Below are 26,148 nucleotides of genomic sequence, written 5' to 3' on the forward strand. Positions count from 1 at the left end.
ATGAAAAGCCGGGCAGTTTGGTTTCCTTTCAAATAATTGTTCGATTTACGGTTTATTAATAATCGATAATTTGATTACGCCATATGCATATATATAGATGTATACATATCATGTGGATCAGCGATCTCTCTCCCCTTTTCTCTCAGTGTGTGGGTGTGTGTGTGTGTGTGTTATTATTTATTATCATGTTTTTGTTTTTTTTTTATACTTATTTTTGTATTATATATATATTTTTTTTTTGGTATGTGGTGTTTATCTCGTTTCATTATGCGGTATTTCCTCTCCTTTATCGCCCTCTGCACTCTTATATAAATTTAATAATTTACATTAAACCATAACTTAGTTATACAGATACCATTTAGTACAGTTGCGGGTAGTTTATATCGATATATAGCCCCTATACCATACTGGATACGCATTATTTATAATTAAATGGTATAAAAAAAAGACTTCGAAGTTTCGGACTCGTTCCGCTAAGTGTTAAGATGCTTGAGCTAAGTTCCTGATCGGTCGCGTTCATATATCTATATCTGCTTTACATATATGTAGTGTGCATCTTGTTGTGCCTGTACTCTTCTCTTTGGGATCGCTGAGTTTGCATTTTGCATCTGGGGGATCGGGGAAAAGCCGAAGAAGTTGTAGAAGTTGGGATCTGGTTTCATGGGAAAGCCGAATCTGGGTGATTTTTTTGTTTGGAATTTTCATCCTCTTCTAACACTTTGTACTCGTTTATATGCATTTATTTTCACTTGGTGTAAAAATATTATTATCAACATCGTTCCCTATATCATTTACCTTTTTCTATCCAAACTCAGCGGCGAATTCGCGTTTAAAAAAATGTTCGCATCAGGCTTATGTTTTTATCGTTCTCTATGTCTTCTGTCGCACTCATTTCCGGGTTTCTCGCACATCTCTTTTTATATATATATATAGATTTATTATAATTATGCTTCCTATACAACTATACATATTTAATATTATTGTGTACAAATACAAAATCGATCTGCCGATCTGCCAGCCGTCGAATGTCAGAGAAGCAAATCAAAATTTACACTTAGACGTATTGGCACACATTTCGAAATCAAAATTCGAAATTTTAATTTAGTTTCAGAGGGTTCAGTAGGTCGTGTGGGATTCCAAAAAAAAAAATTGAGTGCAGTTTTCCAAAGAATCGCAGTTTGTTGTACGTTTTTAAATATTCTTAAAATTTTTGAAATACTGAAAAATTTTTAACTTAAAAATAAATGTTTTTAAAATGAAATATTGATATTTTATAATTTTCATATTTCCAAATGTTTTCATTTGTATATTTTTAAAAAATGTTTTGGAGTGCTGAAACTGGGAAATATTAAATATGAGAAATAATATAGATTTTAAAAATTTCAATATTTCCAAATATTTTTATGTAAAAATGATCATCAATTTGAAAAATATCAACTACGAATGTCACTTTTTCAAATGATTTTCAAGATTGACAAATTTTAAACATTTACATAACTCTTAAAATATTTAAAAAATGTATATTCGCCAACTAAGAATTTTTAAAATTTGCATTAAAAATCTAAGTAAGCTTTAATTTTACTTTTTTAATTGTTTTTTTTTTAGTTTAATTTTTAAAATGTTATTTAACGAGCCCTTTAATATTTTTTAGTGAAAATTATGAATGGATATTCTTTGGAATCTGCATCAACTGAAGGGGATATCTCGGGGAAACTAAACTTTAAATTAAATTAGGCTACTCGATTCTGGTTGTCCTCCAGTTGGAACCCACAAAGTGCACTTTATCCCGACTGCATCCGCATCCCCTCCTCCTCCCCCCAACCCCTTAGTAGTAGGCGGGAAAGGGGTGGTAGTTCGACGGATTGGAGGCGTGGTGGTTGGCGGAGGGCAGGACGGGCGGTGGTCTCACGCCCGGATGGTAGTTGCTGGAGGCCACCTGGTGATAGGCCCCAAAGCTGCGGGCCATGTGGCGATTCTGGGCAGCCGCCGCCGCCGATTCGCCCAGGAGACGCGACTGATCCGCCGTGCCCAGCAGCCGGTTGTTCTGCTCCATCAGCAGATGGGCGGTGGGATCCACCAGGAGGCGATGCTGATCCGCTGCATTCGAGGCCGCCAGGATGCGGTGCTGCTCCACCGTGGACAGCAGGCGATGGTGCTCCAGGCTCTCGCGGCTCTGGTGCTGCATCTGCGAGGAGAGGAAGGATCGGTTGTTGCCCACCGCCATGTTGGCCGTGTTGGGCGTGAGATCCAGCGAGGCCATGCGCAGCATGTCGTGGTGCGTGGGATGGTTGTAGGGCAGCTGGGGCGGCGACGAGACCACATAGTTGGCCGTCCGGCTGAGGTCCACCGAGGTGGTCTGGTCGTGCTCCTGCTCGCCCAGCTGCTCGCTAAGCATGTTGTGCATGGCGGCCGCCGACTGCTGGTGCTGCTGCATCGCATGGTGCTGCCCATGGCCGTGCTCCTGCTGGTGCACCACCGAGGAGGCCCCTCCGGGACCGCCGCCACCGCCTCCGCCGCCACCACCCACAACGGAGCCACCCGTCTGCTGGGCCTGCTGGCTCTGCTGCTCGCGATCCGAGAGGATGTCGTAGATGTGATGGTGGTACCGGCTGCTCGGCAACTGGAAGTTGTGGTGGTAGTTGCTGCTGGCCGCATTCGATCTGGAGCTCATGTCCAGGCCCTGCAGGTCGGATAGGTCGTTGGCGGCACTGGCCGCCGCTGCCGCCGCCGCCGCCGCGCTGACCGCCGCATTGCCGCCGTTGCCGCCGCCCGCCTGGCGGTACTCCGCCGGCGAGTCCAGCTCCTGGCTGTTGTACTTCAGGTTGCTGGCCATGCTCTCGTACTTGGAGTACATGAGGTCGATCTGCGACTGGGGGAACTTCATGCGCATGTCCTGGCCGGCGCTGCTGCGGTCAAAGAGGATGGGGATCGTTAAATAATGTGGTTTATATACAGGCATAGGTTTTATAGGTTTTTCTTTAAATAAATAATTTTTATTTAAAAGAGAAATAAATAAAACCTTAAAATTAAAACTATAATTCAATGAAATTTAAGTAAAAAATCAGATAAATTAATTGTTTATGATTACAAATAACGTATTTATTTATTTTTATTGCTATAAATATAATATTTGACACTAAAGTATTTCAAAATGTAAAGCTGAATATTTTATATTAAATATTTTATATATAAAATCAAATATAATTTAAACGAAGGTATTCATTCATAAATTTATTCATAAATTTGTATAAAATAAAGAAACTAACTCTATAAATATTTACAAATAAATCCTTTGACGATATTTATTATAAATGATTTTAAGCGAAGCTTTTAAAAATCTATTCTAGTTTTGTAAAAAATAATGTCTGAAACCAAAAGTCTTAAAATATCAACTTCAGTTTAAAATGATCTAATAGAATGGAAAATCAAAATAAGCAAATAGGTATTACAAATTTTAATACAATTAAAATTAATTAAAATCATACCAACTATTTAGCAATTTACAAATCATTTTTAAAGTTTATTAGCCATGAGTTTAGTAAAAAAATCAATTCCTTTTTTGGAAAAAAGTGTTCAAAAGTTTGGAATGTTTGCTTTTCAAAAACACTGTAAGATTTATATTTACAGTGTTTTTTTTTATTTGTAAATAAACATTTAATATAAACAAATTTAAATGATAATAAAATAACTTATAATTTAATAAAATACAAACAATCAAGCTAACAAATACTATAAAATAAGAATTATTTTAAAATAATATATTATAATACTATTTTGAAATAAACTTAATCAAAATGAGATCAAAAATTGAAAATATCCTAATGGATAAGTCAGCAATCATCACCTGTTCTGGGGCATGATGCTGTTCTCCTCGTCGCTGGACATCTGGTTGTGGCGCGAGATGTTCTGCCGCTGGCGCTCCTGGTGCTCCTGCTCCTGGACGGCCCGCTTGTGGCGCATCATGTCGCCGTTGAAGTTGTAGCGCGGAATGCTCGGCGAGGAGGCGGGCGAGATGAGCTCGTGCTCCGGATAGGTGCTGCCCACGCTGGACGCGTTCCTCCGCTGCGGCTGGAGGGCGGGCAGCGGCGACGAGGCGGACATGCTGTTCGCCCCGCCGCCACCGGGGCCACCGCCTCCTCCGCCGCCGCCGCTGGAGCTGCCCGCCGGTGTGCTGTTCGATCCGGGGCCAGCGCCTCCTCCATTGCCCGCGCCAAACATGCCGCCGTAGTCGCGACCCGGCGAAATGGGCGGCGGCGAGGGCGGAGTTCGATGGTGCGACGAGGAGAAGCCATCGGAGTCCGGATGCTGTGGACGCGGCGTGCTGCCCGCATCCACATCCACGTCGTTCTGGTTCTGGTTGCTCTGCGGATTCGTCGGCGTCGAGGCGCTGGGCGATATGTTGCAGGCGCCCTGGAACATGGGCAGCGGTGGAATCTGCATCGGGAAGCTGCCCAGGTTCTTCATCATCTTCAGCTCGTTCTCCAGGTTGTCCATGGCCCCGCCGATCCCCGCTCCGTTCGCCCCGCCCGAGGATCCTCCGCTGGAGCCACCTCCTCCGCCGCCACCTCCTCCTCCTCCCGCTCCGCCGGCACTGCCCGCTCCAAAGCGCTGCGACTCGGGGTCCACGTGGGCGCTCATCGGACTGTCGCTGTTTATGTGGTTGTCGGTGGGAACCTAAGGGGGGTAAAAATGTGTTTAGTGAGGTAGCGATTTCTCCTTATTAATAAGGAAATTACGAAAAATTATAATAATTGTTCTAACATTTAGTTGATACGGATTGTTTTCTTGGAAAACAGGTTAAAACGAGCATTTTTGACCAAAATTTAAATCTCATTTTCTCGACCTACAAAATAGGATTTCGTCTGGAATACTGAAAATAAGTGTCAAAACGAGGAGTTTCATACCTCGTTGAACTTATTGTTTAATTTCCAATCTATTGGCATTAAAACCTCAAAATTTTTGATTTTTGAGATTTTTTGCAAAAAAAAAAATACAAAAAAAAGCAAAAATGGGTAAAAAATAAATTTTTTTGAAAATGATTGGGATTGATAGCACTGGAAGCTAGCTGCTCAAAACAGTCGGTCTTTTATGATTAAGACTTGATTCGACGAAACTACGGTCGAAAAACTGGACGGAAAAATCTTATTTTTGACCAAAATCTGAATCTCGTATTTTTTGCCCTAAAAAATCAGTTTTTTCGCTGCTGTAAAGGAACTGTTTAATTTCCAATCTTTTGGCATTAAAATCTAAAAATGTTTGATTTTTGAGATTTTTTGCAAACAAAAAATGAGAAAATGGGTCAAAAAATAAATTTCCCAAATGTTTTTGGAAATACCTAGAATTTCCCGCTTGAGTTTTACATGTGGATGCGTGCAATGACGTTCAGTGAAATGATGCTCTAAATCTGTAACCACTCACCTTGAGGTCGCTGCTCTCGCTGTCGATCATGTTGCCCACGGAGTTGAGGGCCGCCTCCACGAGCATGCTGGCCGAGGAGGAGCCGCCGCCCACGCCCACGCCGCCCACTCCGCCCACGCGGGCGTTGGCGTTGTTGTAGAAGGAGCTCATGAAGGACTGCGAGTGGGCCAGGGAGTTCATCTGCATCTGGGGCTCGTCGGCGCCGGAAACGGTGCCGCCCGTCGCCGGGCCCGTGGGCGTTTGTCCGCCACTGCCGCCGCCCCCACTGCCACCGCTGCCGCCGCCTCCACCTCCGCCGCCGCCGCCCGCACCGCCGCCATAGTGCGACATGGCCGCTGCAGCTGCGGCGGCTGCAGCGGCGGCGGCGGCCGCATTGTTGTTGGACTCGACGACGTCCAGGAAGGAGCTGTTCTCGTCCTCCTCGCGACTGTGGGCGCTGTGCTGGTGCTGCTGCAGCGGCTGATGCGTCTGGTGGGCGTGCGCATGGGCATGGGCGTGGGCGTGAGCATGGGCGTGGGCATGGGCATGGCTGGCGCTGGCACTGCTCATGAGCCGCGCCAGGAAGTCGCGATTCTGGCCGAGCAGCTTGCTGTGCTCATCCACGGCACTGGGCGGCACGGCGAAACCCAGATCCGAGCCTGGACCGGAGCCGCCGGCCACCAGCTGACTGCAGGCGCCGCTGTCACCGGGTCCACCACTGCCGCCGCCGCCGCCGCCCGCTCCCTCGCCGCCGACCTCGCTGGAGTCCTGCACCTCCTGGATCCACTTCTTGCTGCCCTTGCTGACCACCAGATTCTGGCCGAGGGCCGCGTTCATGGCGGCCGCATGGCGGTAGTCCTGCTGCCCCGCCCCCTGGGCGGCGGGATGCTGGTGCGGGTGGGCGTGCGAGTGCGAGTGGGCGTGGTGCGGGTGGGCGTGCGCATGGACATGGGAGTGGTGGGCCGCCTGGTGGGCATGGACATGCGAGTGCACCGAAGAGCCGCCGCCGCCACCGCCAGCGCCGCCGCCTCCGCCGCCATCCTCGTCGTCCTCGTCATCGTCCTCCTCCTCGTCCATGCCCACGCCCACGCCCATGTGACCCATCATGTGGCCCAGCTTGGCGGGATCCTCGCCAGCGCCGGCCATGGCCGAGACGGCTGCCGCCGCGGCCACCACTTGTTGCACCTGCTGCTGGGCACTCAGCCGCTGGGCGGTGGTGGTCAGGAAGGACTCCACCAGGCTCAGCTGGGCGTTCTGCTTGCGCCGCACCTGCTCCAGCCGCGCGTTCTCCACCTCCTCGTCGTCGGGATCGCCGTGGAGCTGCTGCTGTTGCTGTTGCTGCTGCTGCTGTTGCTGCTGCTGTTGCTGCTGCTGCTGGTGGGGCAGGGCGTGGGCGTGCAGCTGGTGCGGGTGGTACTGCGGATGCTGTTGCTGCGGATCGTGATGCAGCTGCTGGTGTTGCTGGTGGTGGTGGTGTTGCTGCTGCTGGTGTTGCTGCTGCTGCACGTGCTGCTGCTGCAGCTGCTGGTGCTGCAGCTGCTGGGCGTGTTGCTGCTGCTGGTGCTGCTGCTGTTGCTGCTGCTGCTGTTGTTGCTGCTGTTGCTGGTGTTGCTGCTGCTGCTGGTGGCTGTGGTGATGATGATGGTGCTGCTGCTGCTGCTGCTGGGCCGCCGCGCTGAGCTCCTTCTTGCGCTTCCGCTTGCGACCGCCGGAGGCGGCGGCGGCGGCACCGGAAACGGAGGCGGACAGCGAGGCCGCCGCCGAGGGCACCTTGTCGCCGAAAATGCTGGAGATCTTGGAGCTGAGCAGCGAGAGATTCGGCTCGTTGCGACACAGGTCCTTGATCGACTTGCCGCTCTTCTTGATCGCCTCGAACAGGTTGTCGTCGCTGAACTCCGCGTCGCTCTGCAGCGAGCCGCTGAGCATGGAGCTCTGGTCCTCGAGGCTCTTGCGCCGCCGGCGCGGGGCTTGCTCTGTGAACGAGGAGGGGGAGACGACGGCCGCATTAGGGCGTGGCTGCGTGGCCGTGGCCGTCGCCGTCGCCGTCTGCTTACCCAGAAAGTCCACCTTCATGCCGCCCGAGTAGGCATCGAAGGTATAGGCCACGCTCCGCTCGATCTTGGGCATCTGCTCCTGGGTGTAGTTGTGCACCTTCTTGTAGTGGAACTGCAGGCACTGCTTGGTGGTGAACGCCGCATTGCACTCCGGTTCGGCGCATCTATGGGATACGAAAGGAGTGTAAGATTATAACGACTCTATTGAATGGCATTGGGGGGGGTCCACCCACTTGAACGGCCTCACGCCCGAGTGGGTCAGCATGTGGATCTTGAGATTGCTGCGATTCTGGAAGAGTTTCTGGCACCGCGGACAGCTCACCACCGTCGAGTTGCGGCTGTGCACCTCCTTCGAGTGGCGCTGCAGTGCCGCTCGCGATCCTAGAAGTTTTGAACATAATTTACACTGAAAATCTCGTAAAACTTCAGCCATATCTAAAATGAAATTGTATGAAGAAAATGAAATTTCGGATTGTGGTGATTTTGAAAGAACAACTTAGTGATAATCCATAACCAGAAACCAACCCAACAACGAACGAACCAACGAACCAACGAACGAACAACGAACATAAAACCGAAAAGCCGAATCACAAAAGGCACGGATCCCCAGCTCTTGGGGCTGGCAATCATAAGGTCTGGGGTTCGGGCCGTACTCTATGAAACCAATGATCGACAAAACCATAATCGAACCAAGGCAAATCATTCACTAAAAGCGGTTACACAAGGCAGGCTACTTTTCTCGGGCTAGCACTCAAAATGCACGGCGACTGAAGGACTGTCAGTTATTTTTTATAACTATGGATATCAAATTCTAGACAAAATTCTTAGGGTTTCATACTAAAACTAAACATCTGATTATACAATATCCATACATTATTGCAATCCTTGCCTTGTTAAAATGGTTTATATAGAACCAAAAAAATATTAGAGTTCAAAACTCTTCTGAATTTTTAGCAAACATTATTAGCCAATCAAGTATTGCTGCTTTTTATCTAAAATTCCACATCTACGATTTACATATTGAATACTAAATCATTGAAAAATGATTTTACGCTTTTAATATTCTTATAAAACTGAGTTGGTATATAATATTTAAAGCCTAAAATCTGTTAAAACTTTCAAAAAATAGTTTGAACGTTTAGGATCCTAATGAAAAAAATTACTAGGATGAATTTTTAGATAAAAAACTTTTTTAAAATGTTTTTTAAAGCGTTTTAAAAATGTATCAAAAAAATACAGAACCTATTCTTAAGAAATTCCCAAGAAATCCCTTCGCAAATATTTTGACCTGTAAAGGATAAAATACCTTTTTCAAAAAAAATTTTCTAAGTGATTATTTTTTTTAATTTCCTCATAAAAAAAAAACAGAACCCTTCCTTAAGAAATTTCCACTAACTTCGCAAATTTGTTTACTTTTAGAAAAAAAAAATTATTCTAAAACGAAATGGAACTTTTACATTTCTTCTAATTCGTTAAAAAAAAAAGTGGAGAGCCTTTTTTAAAGAAATATCCATGTTCTTCCTTTCAAAAAGTTGATCAATACATTATTTTAACAAACACCTCATCTAATCAACAATTTGCAGTCACTTCAGTGCGTAGCTAAATGTGTGATTATCATACGATATTTCAATAATGAATAATAGCATATACAAACGAAATACAAACTCCAAGTAACTAGCAAAGGATCGTAAAGTATACATATCAACCAATTTAGGCGGTGTGTAACTAAAGAGTTTGCAACTTAGGAGAGATGAGCGATCGCAGATGCTTTTAGTGTTACACATATCGCTAGTTTTGCTGTGATGGTGACTTTGGGTGTGGTGGCTTAGATATTAAAGCTAGTTTTACAGCTAAGCGACTCTTTACGGTTTACGATTAGTTCATAGGACATTGTAGTGTAGATCTATAGTGGTTGTTAGTGTGTAGATATTGGCGGCTCAAGATCACAGTTGCCACTTAAAAAAATTGTGTTATAAAACCTTTTAGATTATAAAGAAATACATTTTTATATGATAATGTACAAGTAAATTATACAAAACTTAAAAAATAGATACAATATTGAACTAAATATTTTTAAATTTTCTTTGCATTAATTTGAGATTTTTGTATGTTTATAATAGCATAATAAGTATTATTATAAAATTATTCAAATTATGTTTTAAATTCAGCAAATAAAAATTGTCAGAATAAAGAAAAATATTTTGAAAATTTGCAATTCTTTAAAAAACATATTGCTAAAACTTAGATTAGATAAATGGAGTCAAACAAAATTTTTAGAAATTTTTCCTTACATGAATTTAAGATTTTTGTATGTTTATATTACAAAAAATTATTATGAAAATTATAATCTTGTATTAAATGCAGAAAATTAAGTTTATTAGCATTAGGAGTTACTAAAAAATATATTAAAAATATGCAAATCTTCAAAAAAGTATTGCTAAAAGTTAAATTAGATAAATGGAGACAACCAAAAGAAGTTTTCTTTACCCTAATTTGAGATACAAAAAATAATATTATAATGAAGTTCATAAAATTAGAATGTAGTTTTAAATACAGCAAATAAAGGTAGTCAGGATAAAAAGGTATTAAAAAATATTTTAAAAATTTGGAAAGGTAAATAGAAGCAAAGCCTTTGCTTTTCTGTGGAAACTGTGATCTCTACTCGGTGTTAGTACAATCATACGCAAGTAGTTTGGTTTATGCAGAAGCTTACGATACATACGACATTCGGTGTCTATGCTAAATGCTATTTGCTATTTGCTATAAAATGTTTACGACACTCTAGACACGAGCTTACGACACACGACATGGCAGTCGGTGGGCCTACGATGCGGCTACGTAATATAGGGGGTTGCGCATACGCATGGGTGTACGATCACAGTTACGATCTGGATTTGTGGCAGCCGCAACTTACCGCTGTGCATGCGCTTGATGTGCGCCTTCAGCTTCTGCGGCTGGCAGAACTTGCGGCCGCAGAAGTCGCAGACGGGCCGCGATCGATTCGGATTCGAGGCGCAGCCGTAGGTGCGGTGCATCTCCAGGTAGTTGAGCCGCAGGAAGAACTTGCTGCAGAACTGGCACTGGTACGCCCCCTTGCCGTCGTGCTTCTCCGCCGCGTGCTTCATGATGTTGTCCTTGCCCAGCACCGGCTCGCCGCACACCTTGCAGTGGTACTTGCGGATGGTCAGGCTCATCGAGGGGTCGTGGAAGACGGAGCAGTGGGTGCGGTAGTACAGGGGGTGCTCGAACTTCAGGTTGCAGCCGCCGCAGTCTGTGGTCGAGGGGAGAAAGGAGTGGTTAGTTAAAGGAGGTTGGTGAAAAATCTGTGGCGGAACAAGGGCCCACGGAACTGCAAAATGAAGTCTTAAAAAACGCGAATTCTTCAGGATCTTAATAGTATTCAAATTCACAAGTCTGTGATAGGTCATGACCAAATTATTGCAAGAAGTTAAAATAAATATAAAGAAAAGCGAATTCTTTAGAATTATTTTTTCCGATTGAAACAATGGACTGCGGAACTGCAAAATGAAATCTTAAAAAACGCGAATTCTTCAGGATCTTAACAATTTCAATTTACTTGAATTTTAAACATAAGAATAACTAATATTCACAAGTCTGTAAAGCCCATAGCGGAAGTATTACAAGGAGTTATAATTAAGGAAACGCGAATTCTTTAGAATCGAACTGCAAAATGAAATCTTAAAAAACGCGAATTCTTCAGGATCTTAATAGTACTCCAATTTATAAATTTGTTATAGCCCATGTCCAAATTATGTCAAAAATTATAATTAAAGTTTGGCGAATTCTTTAGGATCTATAGATCACAACTGTAAAGTAAAATCTAAAAAAAACGCGACTTCTTTAGGATTTTAATCATTTGAATTTGTTGGAATTTGATACAACAGAATAACTCAAATTCACAAATCTGGGATTGCCCATGACTAAATTATAGCAATAAGTTGTAATTAAAAAAACGCGAATTCTTTAGGATATCGAAAAAAAAAAATTGTGAAATAATTGGAGGCCATATATATTTATTGGAAACATTACAAAAGATGAATTGAATGGATTTCAACTAAAAGAGTATCATATTCATAGATCTTTTTATGACAAGAAATAAAATGAACGCGAATTCTTCAGGATAAAACAAAGTGATGCCCATCTACTCACTCGTCTTCTCCGTGTGCTTCTTGCGCCACATGGTGTTGCAGTCGTCGCTCCAGTAGAGAAGCTCCATGCCGTTCCTCAGGTCGCGGCAGCTGACGAAGTACGCCTGCCGGTCGATGGACACCAGGTTGACGTTGCGATCCTCGTAGCTGGGAGCGGGTCGGACGAACCTCAGCCAGTTCGAGGCGTTGGGGTTGTCGCAGCACAGCAGATACGACTTGTCCGCCCCGGCCTCGCACATCTCGAAGATCCACTTCATGTCGCTGCCCTCGCGCACCTCGCCGGTCTGCACCGGCTGGCCAATGAGCGGTCCCAGCTTGGTGAAGGCCCGCACCTCGGTGCGGGCGAAGACCCCCGTCACATTGGGCTCCACGTTGTGCAGCTCGAACTCCGCCGGCACCGAGGCCTCGGCGAAGGTGATCAGCGGCTTGGTCTCCAGCTCCGACAGCTGCGACGACTCGTCCATGTCCATGTCCATGTCCTCCATATCCTCCATGTCGTCGTCCTCGTGCCGCTGCCGGCCGCTGGCCCGCTTCGCCTGCCGCTGGGCATCGGCCTTCAGCTTGGCCAGGGCCTCCAGGTTGCGTCGCTCGATCCACTCGCCCAGATCCACTGCGTCCGTCACGTTGCCGCAGGCATTGCGCAGCGGGCACAGCTTGTGGTCGTGGGCAATGGAGCATTCGCGGCAGGATTGATGCGACCGGAAGGCGATGTCGTGCTCGTCCTCCTCCTCCACGAAGTTCTGCTCCATCTTCATTTCGCGGGCCAGCGCCTCCTCGTCCAGTTCCTCGTCCTCCTCGTCGTCCTCCTCGGGTCCACCGAGGCCACCGCCGCCGACGCCGCCGGGCTCATCCTCGTGCTCGTCGTAGGAGTTGGGCGGCATCATGGCCGCCGCTGCCGCTGCCGCAGCCGCCGCCGCTGCCGCCGCCTTGGCCGCCTGGGATTTCTTGGAGCCCTGCGACTTGGAGCGCACATGGAAGTTGCCCGCCTGGCCATTGCTGGCGGTGATGCCGTCGACGGCATCGGAGGGCGCCAGCACGGGCAGCAGGTGGGGATGGGGCGGCTGATCCTCGTCCTCGTCCTCCTCCTCGCTGCCATTGGCCGCGGCTGCTGCTGCCGCCGCCGCAGCCGCGGCCGCCGCTGCCTTCTTGAGGCACAGGGCATTGGGCAGGGACTCCTTGCTGTTGGCCTCCAGTTCGCTCTTGATCTTCTCCGCGATGCGGCAGTCCAGGACCTCGGGCAGGGCGCTGGAGGCGGCGGCCGCCGCTGCCGCTGCTGCAGCTGCTCCGGCCTTCAGGGCCGCCGTCGCCGCCTTGGCCTCCTGCTTCTTGGACTTGGCATAGCTGAAACCAGGTCCCGCTGCACTTGCTCCTCCGGAGCCCGCTGCCGATCCCTTGCCCTTGCCGGCGAAGCCGTTCAGCGCCTCGGAGCTGAACTGCACTCGCTTTTTGTAGCGCTTGCGCTGCGGCGCTGTGGGCGTGGCCATGGGCATGGAGGCGGCCGAGGTGGAGTCGCCGTTTCCGTTTCCGCTCGTGTTGCCATTTCCGCTGGCGTTGCCATTGATCGAGGACTCGGGCGGGGCGGCAAAGTCCTTGGCGCTGAGATTGGGCTCCAGCTTGAAGTTGCCGTCGAAGCCTTTCGTGGGCGTGTTCGCCGGCGAGGGCGGGGGCAGGCTGAAAGGAAAAAAGAGAGAAGAGGATGAGTGGGTGGATTCAGTAGTGGAGGGGACACTGCAAACAATTCCCAGAAGCTTTGACAACAAATATGGAGGCAACGAATTGCAAAAAAAAAGAAGGGAGTGGTTGGGTGACTTAGCATCTAAGTTGCAGTGGCACTGAAAACAATTCCGAGTGAATCTAACGAGAATTATTAAATTGTTTAGGAAGGGAAATTTAAAGGAAAGGAAATTGTAAAAATATTCTGCCTCCAACTAATCTTTATGATTCATATAAATTCGAAATATGAAATCATAGATAAAGAAAAATTAATTTTTTATGAATTTTATAAACATTTTTTATTTATTAACATAATATTTAAGCTTAATATTTTTTGGTGTAATATAATACAAAAAAATTGTGTGGCTACGATAGTTGGCGCGGTCTGTGAAAGTGGGTCGATGGAATATATTTATTTCTGGCTTACGGCCCAATCCCTTATCCTGCTGCCAGGACCAGGACATCCCCCTACCCTCCCCTCTTTCCATCGCGGACTGTCCTTCCATGTTGTTGTCGCCTTTGCGTTTAATTAATTTTGCTTACTACTCTGCCTGCTGTTTCGCGTGCCGCTCGAGGGGTCAAAGGGAGGAAAAGGCAGGAATCGCTATAGGAAAAGTCTGGACCAACGTCAGAATAAAAAATAGAATGGGTACGAATACCCAAATACCCTAGGAATGTCACTATGGTTTGACTTATTTGTTAAATTGGCGGGGAAATTATTTTTTAATGTCTTAATCTGCCTGTATACCAAAAAGTTTTGGAAACAGTTCCGAGTTTGTAGAAGTACTGTTGAAATAGTTTTACTAAACAGGCTTCTTAAAAAAAGGCTTCTTCTCAAAAGACACCTTCTTAATGGAAGCATTCTTAAAAGATGCCTTCTTAAAAGAAGCATTCTTAAAACAAGCCTTCTTCAAAGAAGACTTCCTAAAAGAATTCTTCTTAAAAGAAGCCTTCCTAAAAGAAGCATTCTTGAAAGAAGCCTTCCTAAAAGAAGCATTCTTAAAACAAACCTTCTTTAAAGAAGCCTTCCTAAAAGAAGCCTTTTTAAAAGAAGCATTCTTGAAAGAAGCCTTCCTAAAAGAAGCATTCTTAAAACAAGCCTTCTTCAAAGAAGCCTTCCTAAAAGAATTCTTCTTAAAAAAAGCCTTCTTAAAATAAGCCTTCCTAAAAGAAGCCTTCTTAAAAGAAGCATTCCTAAAAGAAGCCATAGTTATAATCCACGTAAATGGTATTTTAACATATATTTTCGTCTTTTTTTTTTAATTTCCTAGACATTTTTCAGCTCTGTTATTATATTTCTCAACAACTAGTAGTTGTTAAAATTTTTTAGAGAATCAACTACTTGAAACAAATGGTTAAAACGTACTTTTCGACCCCCTTGGACACCCAAACACGGAGGTGAAGCGGCAATCTTTGAGTTGCCATCGTTCATCAACGGTCGCTTTGAGTGCGATACGATGTTGGCGCCGAACTCTAGATGCTGCACATGCCACATGGCAACCCCTCCATCAGCCCGCCCCTTCTAATGCCCGCCCCTGTGCTATCGTTCATTAAATCCTCCACCTTGGAAGCATAACAACAATATCGAAAACAGCGGCAACAGCAAGCGATACCATTCCATCTAGCCATCCAGCCATCCAGCCATCCAGCCAGCCATCCTATCAGCCCACCATCCCGCCATCCCACCACCCCCTCGGTATCCACTTACCCTGCTCCACTTTGTCTCAACCTTCCACCCAAACCCCAGTGCCAAGCCCTGTTCCAGGCCCAACCAACCCATCATCGCGCTTCTTTGACCGCAGGGAGCGAGCATATTCCTGGCTCTGGTTCCAGTTCTAGGGGGCTCCTATTCTGGTGACTGCGAGTGTCTCCGCCATTAATGTGCTGCTCGAGGGCCCAGCGGGGGGTGCGCCAGTGGGTGGTCCACGGGGTGGTCCAGGGGGTGGTCCAGGGTCTCAGACTCAGCCCGGTGGCTTTTCCGATGTTCGAGGCTGGGGAGTTTTGGGATTCTGTGTTTCGTGTGCGGTGCTCGTTGGCGCATTAAGCACACACAGTCAGCGGCACAAACGAGGCGCTCACACAGATACATATCACACAGATACACACACCCACACACACACACTCGCACAAAGACAATCGCACAACAGTTTTGTGCTTTTTGGCGAAAATTCGCAGAAATTGGCGACATGGCGTATACGAAATGCGAATTGGCAAAAGGCGGCGAAGGCAGCGAAGGCAGCGAAGGATATGGGGTGGCTGGGGCTGGCATGTTATCTATTGTGTGCGAGTGTGAGTGTGTGTGCGTCTGCTGAGGCTGTGGAAACTCGCACTGGCCCAGGGAGATGGGAAAACGAGGCTGCTGATTAGTGGGTGAATGCCACGAGTGGGCGAATGCCGATGCAAGGTTCTTCGATCCTATGTGATATCATCTATTTCACTCGAAATCACCCTAAAGCCGAACTTCTTCTTAGATTTCTGAGTTCAAAAATAATAAATTTATGATATGTTTCTTCTGTTCCAATAAAATTCGCGATTTTTATGTCAGAATGCGTAGAAATATATATTAAATATAATAACTCCCCATGTACCATTCTATAATTATTATTGGATATCAAACTTAAACCTTTTTTTCCAAAATATAAAAGATAATGCTTATTACTTTGATAAAGGCAGTTAAGAGCTTGCAATAAAGCAAACTATAGATATTCTGAATTTCTATATAATAATAATCCCTCTAGATTTTCTATTAACTAGTTCTTTCATTTTTTTTGTAATGTCTAAAAAATATTATCTCATTGCATTTTCGTTTTATAGATCTTGTAAAGTTCTTCAATAATCAACAAGATCTAATATTTTTTGATTTATTATTTTCAGAGACCTTTTCTTAAAAAGTAAAAACATATAAATATTTTTTTGGGATCGCTTTTATTGAGAAGTAAATTTAAGGGCTGCTTTTTCCATATAAAATGATATATCATCTTTGCTTTATTTAAAAAATAATGTACCATTCTGTTTTCATGATTTTCAAGATATTCTATTAAATAATTATAGAAAATATAAAAATTTTTAAAGATGGATGAAATGATATGTAATTTAAAGCCTGATTTTTCAGTATAAGGAGCAATGTTCAAGAAATATTATACCAGAGAGTTTTGGTTTTAGTTTTGAAGTTATTAGGAACATGGCTCATCGAAATGGAATGCTGTTCAAAGCTAGGTAACACTAGTCGCTGCCGCACTCACATGTGGTGCAACGTGTTCGCTAATGATCGAACCGAGGCTCCTCTGCCGGGCCCAAAAGGACTCGGCTATGTGTGCTAGCCAGGCAACAACCTGCTCCGCCTGGTAAGCCCCTTCGAATCCCTCCTGGAAACCCCTGCGAAACTCGAAACCCCCCTTGGAAGCCCAGCCAATGCCAAAGGAAGTGGCCGATAAAGAGCAGGAGGCGGGGGCAGGAGCGGAACACAACTGAGATTCAGACATTTCTGCATTGGAATTTTGCATTTGGTTAAGGACGGGCACCCTCCCCCTAGGCCGCCTTCATATTCAAAGCGCCAAATGGCGCGCTCGACTGCAATGCAACAGCAGCAACAAAAAGAGCGAGGCGTGGCAGGGGCCGGGGGTGGTGGGCGGTGGGCGGTGGGCGGAGGAGGTTGAAGGTGTACCAAAGGGGGAGTGGCAAGCTGGGGGAGGGAGATGGTAAATTCGCGACGCATTCACGTTGCAGGGATCCGAAGGAACCTCCCAGTCACATGAATGTGTGCGTGTAGCCCTCTTCCTCGCTCGCTTCTCTACACAGAGAAAAATTTTAAAAATTTATTTTGCAACAAGGAAAGTTCTTCTCAACTACTGGCTATTGGGTTTCATTAGGTTAGTGACTTCCATTATTCTCCAATATCATTTTATTACAAAAAAATATATATATTTTATAAAGATGAAGATATATGTAGGAGTTAAGATTAGTTTTTAATAGTTATATATAAAATCAAAAAAGGTGTAATAGCCTGTTTTCTATATCAATACGAATACACTCACATTTTATTTTTTGATGCTTAAATTCTATCCCACTAAAAATATTTAATTTCCATTTAAGTCTATTCTATTCTCTCAAAATTAAAAAAAAATTAAGTATATTATGCCTAATTTTATTACAGTTTACCCTTTTTTAAAATTAATGATACTATCATCATTCGGACCCATTGGTTCGAGCTCCAAACTCATAAGTCAAGAACTATGGATTGAAAATCTTTGCGAACGAACGTGTTTGTGTTGGTGAGTGTATAGTACTTATTTTTTAATATTCTAACATATTACTGGTAATAACACACTCTTCAAAGTTAAATATCTATTTCTGTTTTTAATTTTACCTATTGTTGGTTAGATGAAATTTCATCTCTACAACCCTCTCTCTATATATAAAATGTTTTAAAACCTTAAAGACAGATTTTTCTATATATATATAAAAAATCTAATATAACAAATTCGAATTCTAGGATATATTCTAGGTCTATACCCATATTTGTAATTTTATTTTTCATTTACTTAATGCTTTTTATAAAATTAATTAAAAAATATATTATAATGGCATATCTATATAAAAACTTAAATCTTTTATAAATATATAGTCTTGCTGTATAGGAAAATGAGTTGAAAAGTCCAGTATCCACCTTTTTCCTATCAATTAATGTTGATAATATGCGACCTAAGAGTTATTTAATAATTGCTTTTCTGTAAGCTGGTGGCTGGTGTAATTACATTGTCGGCTGCTGGCGCCCATCGAGCGTATCTGATGGCCCGACACTCTGCGATTGCCGAACAATGCAGCTTTGTTTCCAAATGATTGCCCCTGCGCACCCCCCATTTCGTGCGGTGTATGTGGGTGTGTGGGTGTGTGTGTGTGTGCGTGTAAGTGGGCGATTGGCAACATGGCATGCAAATGCAGGCGGCAGGCGGCAGGCAGCAGTCATCAGCAGCAGCAACCACATGCCCCAACCCTTAACCCCCAACCGCCCGCCTTAACCCACTGCCACCCATCAACCCCCCCCCCCCCCCCCCTGGCCATTTGGCTTGAGTTTGCGCCTGTGAGTGTGTTGCTTTTTCCGCTTCCGCTGACATGGCGGCAGCGACTGCAACTGCGACTGCTACGGTTCCGAGACTACGGTTCCGATTTCGACTACGGCAAGTGCGGAAAATACGGAATATGCTCGGAGTGTGCGGCATATATGTACGTACGGCATATATGTATATGTGCCGCAGAGGCGGCAGAGGCGCCCAAAGAGGCGGCAGCAACATGAAAGCTCCGTTGCATGCAACCGCACGAGTACCGCATTTGTGCCTTTGTATCGCGCGGCCAACAAGGGGGTGGCGGACGGGCGGACGGCCGAACGGGTGGTGCGATGTTGTTGCAGGGTTGCTCTGGGGGTGGTGGTGCGCCCGGGATGCATTCGGGCATGAATCGCTTTTACATGGATCGCTTTTGTACCGCTCGCTGCTTGTGCTTCCCCTCCCCTCCCGTGGCACTTGAGCCATGGTGCACCATCCCAAAAAAAAGAAAAGGCAAAAACCAGCCCAAAAAGCTCTCGGTGTGTGTGTGAGCTCGTATCTGCGAACCACTATCAACAATGATGGCCAGCGGAGCGTTGCCAGATCTCCCACTTGCAGCCGATTCCATTCCTTTGTCTCCTCCCCGGGGACGGGCTTAATTAACAGAGCAAGATATCATACAAGAAATGGGGGATATCTTCCCAAAGCCGACTTTATAGAACCCCCTCACTGTTGGCAACCAACTTTTATTACCTCTAGCATTCCGTTTCCAACGATTTGTAGTTTTCGTAGGAGATTTTGGAAAAAAAATGTATTATATGGGGGCAAACTTATGAAGCATAAAATACTATAAGTTGAATCTTTTAAAGGTTTAACTCATTTTGATTTATGGCAAATGGTTGCCAATATTGGAAACGCAGTTTGAAAATTATTCAATATTTAACCCAATTTTTTGTCTAAATGTGTATTACCTATACATTTTATGGACTCACATTAAAGAGTTCCCATGGCGTTTGGTATTAGCCAAACCAACATGTAAATACCTGTTGCATTTAGCTTTACTAACCTCAAAATTTTAAGTGTCATTGAAAATATACTGAAAATACTTTTTTTCTGAGGCATTATGGGTTATTGTGGACAATATAATCAAATTTTAGGACAAATTGTTGGATTTTGTTTTGTGTTGTACTTAAAATGGAGGGGTTGTTGTTTTTTAAGAGGGTTTACTTAAAAAATACCACCAAAAATACCACCACTTGGAGCTCTCTAAAAAATGGTATTTAGAAAATACTATTTTTTAAAACCGTTGGTATTCGAAAATCTCCAATTTAAAAGAGTATTTAAACAAAATGATTCATAAGAAAATAATAACTTATGTAAAAAGAAAGTAACTATGTTACGAATTAGTATGGATGATTTTGAAACAGTATGGATTACTAATAGCATGTTCTTATTTTTTTAAGGATTTTTTATGCATTTCTTTTGTGGTTATAAAGAAACCAAGCTAGAAACATAGTAAACCCTGATAAAACCCTTCTTATATCTAAACAAAAAATAAATTTTTGAAGAAGTTAACCCCCTTATAGGGGGACTACTCACTTGTTCAGCCGATCCGTGTCGTTGTCCGCCAGGTTGAGCAGGTAGGCGACGAACTCCACGTCGTTCTTGAACTGCAGCCGGGTGCGCATGTGCTCCCACTTCTCGGCGTTCTTGGTGCCGATGTAGATGTTCTTGCTGTAGTTCTGGTGGCGGTACTTCCGCCGCTCGCTGGCCGCGCTGCTGCTGCCGCCGCTTGCCCCGCTGCCGCCGCCATGTTGCTGCTGTTGCTGCTGCTGCTGCTGTTGCTGATGTTGCTGCTGCTGCTGCTGCAGCGAGGCAGCGTTCATGGCCATGCCCAGGGAGGAACCTCCGCGGGAGTTGCCGCCGCCGCCGGCCAGCAGATCGTTGCTGCAATTCGTGCCCTGACCGCCCGCCCCCAGGCTGCCGTGCGTGGAGCTGAGGGCGTGGTTGCTGTTGTTGTTGGTGGAGAAGCTGGTGTTGCTGTTGCCGCCCAGCAGGCTACTGGGCGGGGGCGGGGCAATGGGCGTGGCCATGTCCAGGGCACTGGCACTCTGCTGCTGCTGCTGCTGCTGCTCCAGCTGGGCACTGAGCTTGGCCGCCGAGGCAGCCGCTGCCGCCGCCGCCGCTGCTGCTGCCGCCGCTGCCGCTGCCATATGGAGGCCGCTGCTCTCGGCGGCAGCGCTGCTGTTCAGGTGGGCGGAGGAGAGGGTGGCGCGGCTGTCCAGGTGGCTGCTGGCCACCTCGTCCTCATCCTCGTCGTCCTCGTCCTCCTCCTCGTCCTCGTCATCGTAGGCAGCGGGCTCCTGTTGCTGCTGCTGCTGCTGCTGCTGCTGATGTTGCTGCTGCTGCTGATCGTGGTTGCTGCTGGGCAGCACATGTCGCAGGTCCGTGGGCGTGAGGTCATGCCCGTTGCCCTGCTGATGCTGCTGCTGCTGCTGCTGCTGGTGCTGCTCCTCCTCGTCCTCCTCCTCGTCCTCGTCGTAGTCCTCGTCCTCGTCCTCGTCGTCCTGCGGCTGCTGCGACTGCTGCGACTGCTGCTGTGCCTGCAGGTGATCGTCGCGATCCCTCGACTTGCTGTTGCCATTGTTATTGTTGTTGTTGTTGTTGTAGTGCTGCTGCTTGTTGCCGTTGTGCAGCGCACTGACCGCCGCTGCCACTACGGCCGCCGCTGCCGCCGCTCGCTGCTGCTGCTCGGCCGCAAGTTGCTGCTGTTGCTGCTGCTGCTGTTGTTGCTGCTGCTGCTGCTGCTGCTGGTGCTCCTCCTCCTCCTCCTCGTCCTCCTCGTCGTCATCCTCCTCGTCCTCGTCCTCCTCCTCGCCCCCGGCTGGCGATGAGCGGAATGTCTGTGGTGGCACCAAGATAGTGAAGTTGGAGTGTTTCATGGGAAAAAATAAGAAATAGAGGGGGACAAATTATAATTTTAGCCAAAGAATGCGAAAAACTAAGCGGTCTAAGCTATGATTACACTGAAAAAAATACACACAAGGATCTATTTGATTTTCGCATGGTAAAAGTATTAAGTATTTTGTTACCAATGCATAAATTTAGGTATTTTTTTAGATTTACTTCTCTTTAAAAATTCTCTTATATAGTAATAAAGGGAATTACCTATCTTTTATCAATATGATCCTTATATAATATATTTTTTTATGTATATTTAAACATTAAGACTAAACTTATTCGTTATCCTATCACGAACTAGGAACTTTGTTAGTAGACCATGGGTTTTTTTAGGTCACTTCAATCATTATCAAATACCCTAGAATATTATTACTTAAAAAAAATTTAATTTTTAGAAAGTTTTTCTAATAGACTAAATTTATTTGTTCTTAAAAACAGGAATTTGATTTGTAAATTAGGAACTGTAAGGTGGAAAAGTAAGAAAAAGCTATGCTCCGGTTTTCACTTTTAAAAGTGTTTTTGTTTTTAAATTAAAAAAAAAAAATTTTACAATTTAAAGAAAGCTAAATTGAATTGAAAATTAAAAAAAAATTGATTGTTTCATATGTATTAAATTTTCTATAATCATTTTCTATGCTCCGGTTTTCCCTTTAAAAGGCCTTTTTCGTTTAAAATTCTCCAAAAAACTTTTTACACTTAAAAAAAAGACAAATTGAATTTTTAAATTTAAAAAGAATTGATTATTATTTTATATTTATTCAATTTTCTTGTAGAAAATGTGATTTACTTTAGTATAAGCAGGATTGTAAATACTTTTTTTAATTACCTACCTACCTAAGTTTATTCTTAATTTACAGTGCGCTCTCATATTAAATACCATATGATACGACTGAATATATTTTAAAAACAAAATGATATATATTTTAAAAACGAAAATGAAATGTTGATAAATGTGGTTTTCTTAAGGTTTCCATGACTTTTTAAATTCAGTAAGTAGATCGAAGATCATAAGATCATAAAAGTTATAATCAGGTTATAATGATTGTAATGAAATGCTAGAAGTGTATGATCATGTTTTAAGGAACCTGGTGACTAGCTTAGTTTTTTCTTCCATGTTTCCTTAACTTTTTAAACTAAATCTAGTGAGTACGTCGAAAGTCTAGAAAGTGTTACAAGGCCGAATTAGTAGAAATGAGTTTGGAATGATTTTGAAGGGATGCTAGGACCGTTTGATCTAGTTTTGAGTAGTTTAGCTAACTTAGTTTGGGCGGCTAACTTAGTTTGGGCGGCTAACCCTATTGGGGGCCACACTTACCCCCACGGAGGCGTTGGGACTGGGGGTGACCGCCGAGCCCGCCGAATTGTTGCTGATGTTGGTGAGGGCGGCTGCGGCTGCGGCCGCTGCAGCGGCGCGGCTCAGGAAGGGTGGGCGTGGCACCAGGGGCGTGTCGGAGTTATCGGAACTATCGTTAAAGTCGAACGCACTAAAATCGGTGGCATTGGCGGCATTTGTTGCACTTGCTGCTGCTGCTGCTGCTGCGGCGGCGGCGGCGGCTGCGGCAGCTACTGCTGCTGCTTGTGTTGCTGCTGCATTTGGAATACCGCTGCTGGTCTTGGACATGCTGCTGGCGTCGCTGCCGACGCTAGCGTTGCTGCTGCTGCTGCTGCTGCTGCTGCTGCTACTGCAGCTGCTGCTGCGACTGCGACTGCAGCGCTTGTTGCTGTTGCTGTTGCTGTGCCTGCCGCTGTTGCTATTGTTGTTGTTGTTGTTGTTGCTACCGCCGCTGCTGCCGCTGCTGCTGCTGCTGTTTACCGCCTGTCGCCGCTTGGTTGTTGCTGCCGTTGCAGTTGCAATTTGTGTTGTTGCTGCTGCTGCTGCTGCTGCCGTTGTTATTTTCAGTGTTGCCTTTGTTGCTGTTGCTGCGCTTTGCCGAACGCTGCTCAGTTTTTGCTATTTGTTGTTGTTGCTGGCGCTGCTGCGACGCGAATGGTTGTTGCTGCTGTTGCTGGCGGGGCGGTCTGCCTCCGATTCCGCCTCAGATGGCGCCTTGCTCTGCCTCTGCTGCTGCTGCTGCTGCTGCTGCTGTTGTTGTTTCTGCTTCTTCTTCATTATTCACACACACAAGTCGCGCGTGCGACCCACTACACTCTTTGTTGTTGCTGCTGCTGCTCTGGTTGCTGTTGTTGTTGCTCTGCCTGTTGTTGCATTGCTTTTCCACAGCTTTTCCTTTAGGATTCTGTTTTTCTGTTATTATTATTTATTGTTTTTTAATATTTGCGTGTTGTTTTTACGGGAAACGTTAAGGATCCATTGGGAGGAAAAGGAAAAACTGAATATCTATCAGCAGCGCCGCCGCTGCTTCGGTCCACGTCGACGCCGACGCCGACGGCGACGGCGACGTAGGGGAAACGCGAAAAAGCAGTAAGAAAAAAAAATACCGTTCGCCGAAAGCCACTCGGCTTGGCGCCGGGTGGCAACGCTGCCAAAGGACTTTTTCCCTTTTCTCGTGTTATTTTCTGCGTTTTTCCTATTTTCCAAGGCGCCTCTTACACTTTTTTCTATATATACTCGTATCGGGCGGCGAATGTTTACTTTTGCGCACTTTGTGGCATTCTTACAGCTGGAATTTGTTCAGTTATTTGCTATTATTAATGTATCAGTTAAATTTGGGGGGCTCCTGCCAAACGTGTGTTTTCGTGGCACATCCTTGGCTTGCGGTTTCGGGTTCTTGCGGTCAGGCCAGCCCGTCTTGTTATGATGGCTCCTGCTGCCCCAAGTAGCACGCACACTCACACACACACACGCACGCACACACAGACAGGGCGAACATAAGGTTGCAGATTTTTCCGAAAGACTTTCACCAATCACTTACAGTCAAAAAAATAAACAAAAAATTCGGGAATGGATGCTGATTCTTCAGCTTTCCTTGTGCTGTTCCACCTTACAGGCTGTTCAGATATTTTGTTGTTATTGTTGTGTTCGCTGTTTCGATAATTTCGTTACTATTTCATTTTTTATTTGGAGGACAAGGGTGTGCGTGTGTGTGTGTGTGGTGGGGCAGCCAAGGGAAAAGAGAGAGTGGGAGAGAGAGAGAGCGCGCGAGGCGGTGGCGGTTTTCGCCCAAGGGGGGTCAGGCTAAAAGGGGGGGGGGGGGGGCGGTCAGGGGGACTGGGTGGTTTCTGTGGGCGGCCTGGGGGTGGTGGGTTCAGCTAGACGCCTCGCCTCGCCTCGCCCCGCCTTCTTCTGCTCCTCGAGCCTTCTTACACAGTTTTCCACGTCTTTTCACTGTTCACTCGAAAATAACTGGTCAAAAAAATAAACGTAGCCCACTTTGCGGCGATCTGGCACTCGGCAATTTTTTTTTTATTAATTTAACTGCCCAACTTTTTGGCAATCTGGCTTGATTTCTGCTCTTTTTCTGCTATTTTTCTGCTATTTTTTCCTCCTCTGCCTCTGTTCTTCTTTGGGCTTTTGTCGTCCGCCGTGCGTGATTAGCGATTTCTCTGCGAGCGCTCATATGCCGTTACTCGCTGGTCGCGACGGAATGAAGGACTTTTTATTTATGTGTATGTCCTCGCCGCAGTCGCCAGCGAGGGCAGCGACGTCGGCGGCGACGGCGACGGCGACGGCGGCGGCGGCAGCGCCACTTCCTCCTGCGCTCTTCGTTGCGAAAAAGTCCTGCGAAGCGGCCGCCGCCAAAGGTCCCCCCCACCGCCCCTCTGCCACCCCTGCTCCCTGGTCCCACTCAGGCGTTTGGATTACGGAGAGCCTTTCGCCCTCTTGCTCTCGCTCTCGCTTACACACTCGCCTGCTCTCTCTCGCTCGCTCTCAATCTCCCCCTCCCTCTCTCTCTCTCGAAAGCTCGCTGAAGTCGCGACGCCGACGTCGTGTCCTGTCGCTGTTTTTGATGTCGCGATTCCTTGGCTGTGTGCGTGTGTATGCGGGTGTCCCTGCCAGTCGCGCTTGCATGTGTGTGTGTACTCGCGAATTGAGATGACGACGACAGCAGCAGCAGCAACAACAACAACAACAACGGGATAACAGAACTCTGCTGGTGGATACTAGTCGCGATTGCACTGGCAAAAAAATGTGCTCACTTACAAGGTGTAACAAAGCGTTATGGCGAAACTGATGAATAAATCTTCTACTGTTGCATACTTTTGAGGGCTTTCCTTTTCTCAGTTGAGTTTTAAACAATTTTGTGTTCCAGAACTATTGGTATTAAAAATAATAATAGTAGAATATTTAAAGCAAGTTTTTAACAGGGCAACATTCTCTTCAATTCATTTTAAATTTAAAATTTTTTATCTAAAAAAACAAAATTGTAACATTCCTTTCAGCCAGAAATATGATAATATAATAATATGATATGATGATAATAGTAAAATAATATAATAATAAAATAATTCAATAATATAATAAAATAATACAAGAATACAATAATATAATAATATAATAGAATAAAAATAGAATAATGTAAAAAAATAATAATACAAGTTAGAAATATAAAACCAATTAAAATATGTTTAACAAAATTAACTGGGTTAACTAATATACATATATATATTTTCAAATTGAAAATACCATTATTTTTCTTAAGTTCTTAGAGTAATATTTACTCAATTGAAATAATATGTAAATTGTCTCAGTGTATGACTTTTGCCGCTGCCATTGCTACACATCGACATCTGCGCCAAGTTCCGTTCTCAGCCTCGCACCCGTTCTCTTTCGTCCTGCCCCGCCCCCTCACACACATACACGCGCGCGCACACACACGGACACTCAGATAGGCACGTATTTCGCCCCGCCGC

The 26,148-nt window shown here is 45.4% G+C and overlaps 1 protein-coding gene across 7 annotated transcripts; it reads right to left on the reverse strand.

The window, feature by feature from the left end:
- Nucleotides 1-6: 6 nt before the first annotated feature.
- On the reverse strand, nucleotides 7-24,868 carry LOC108025764 (uncharacterized). 7 transcript variants are annotated; one of them, XM_050889324.1, is made up of 10 exons: nucleotides 24,602-24,868; nucleotides 22,652-23,581; nucleotides 19,975-21,278; nucleotides 11,622-13,291; nucleotides 10,366-10,722; nucleotides 7,685-7,886; nucleotides 7,452-7,615; nucleotides 5,419-7,370; nucleotides 3,845-4,674; nucleotides 7-2,903 (listed from the first exon to the last, which is right to left on the reverse strand). In XM_050889324.1, the coding sequence occupies exons 2-10, from the start codon at nucleotides 22,955-22,957 to the stop codon at nucleotides 1,826-1,828; spliced, it is 7,863 nt and encodes a 2,620-aa protein (XP_050745281.1). In that variant the 5' UTR covers nucleotides 22,958-23,581; nucleotides 24,602-24,868; the 3' UTR covers nucleotides 7-1,825. The 7 variants fall into 7 exon arrangements, with proteins under 7 accessions (XP_050745281.1, XP_050745280.1, XP_050745274.1 ...); XM_050889323.1 differs by having other exon boundaries at nucleotides 7-2,906; XM_050889317.1 differs by having other exon boundaries at nucleotides 7-2,906; nucleotides 5,419-7,615; nucleotides 24,668-24,868.
- Nucleotides 24,869-26,148: the final 1,280 nt, after the last annotated feature.

Source organism: Drosophila biarmipes, chromosome X (genome assembly GCF_025231255.1).
Source record: "Drosophila biarmipes strain raj3 chromosome X, RU_DBia_V1.1, whole genome shotgun sequence".
NCBI classification, from domain to species: domain Eukaryota; kingdom Metazoa; phylum Arthropoda; class Insecta; order Diptera; family Drosophilidae; genus Drosophila; species Drosophila biarmipes.

Bases quoted from the DNA above. Each gene is read 5' to 3' on its own strand.
- LOC108025764 (XM_050889317.1), bottom strand. From the start codon at position 22,957: ATGTCCAAGACCAGCAGCGGTATTCCAAATGCAGCAGCAACACAAGCA. The intron at 7,616-7,684 runs GTGGGTGGACCC...CGTATCCCATAG, and splicing joins TCGGGCGTGAGGCCGTTCAA to ATGCGCCGAACCGGAGTGCA. The intron at 4,675-5,418 runs GTGAGTGGTTAC...TACCCCCCTTAG, and splicing joins GCGAGAGCAGCGACCTCAAG to GTTCCCACCGACAACCACAT.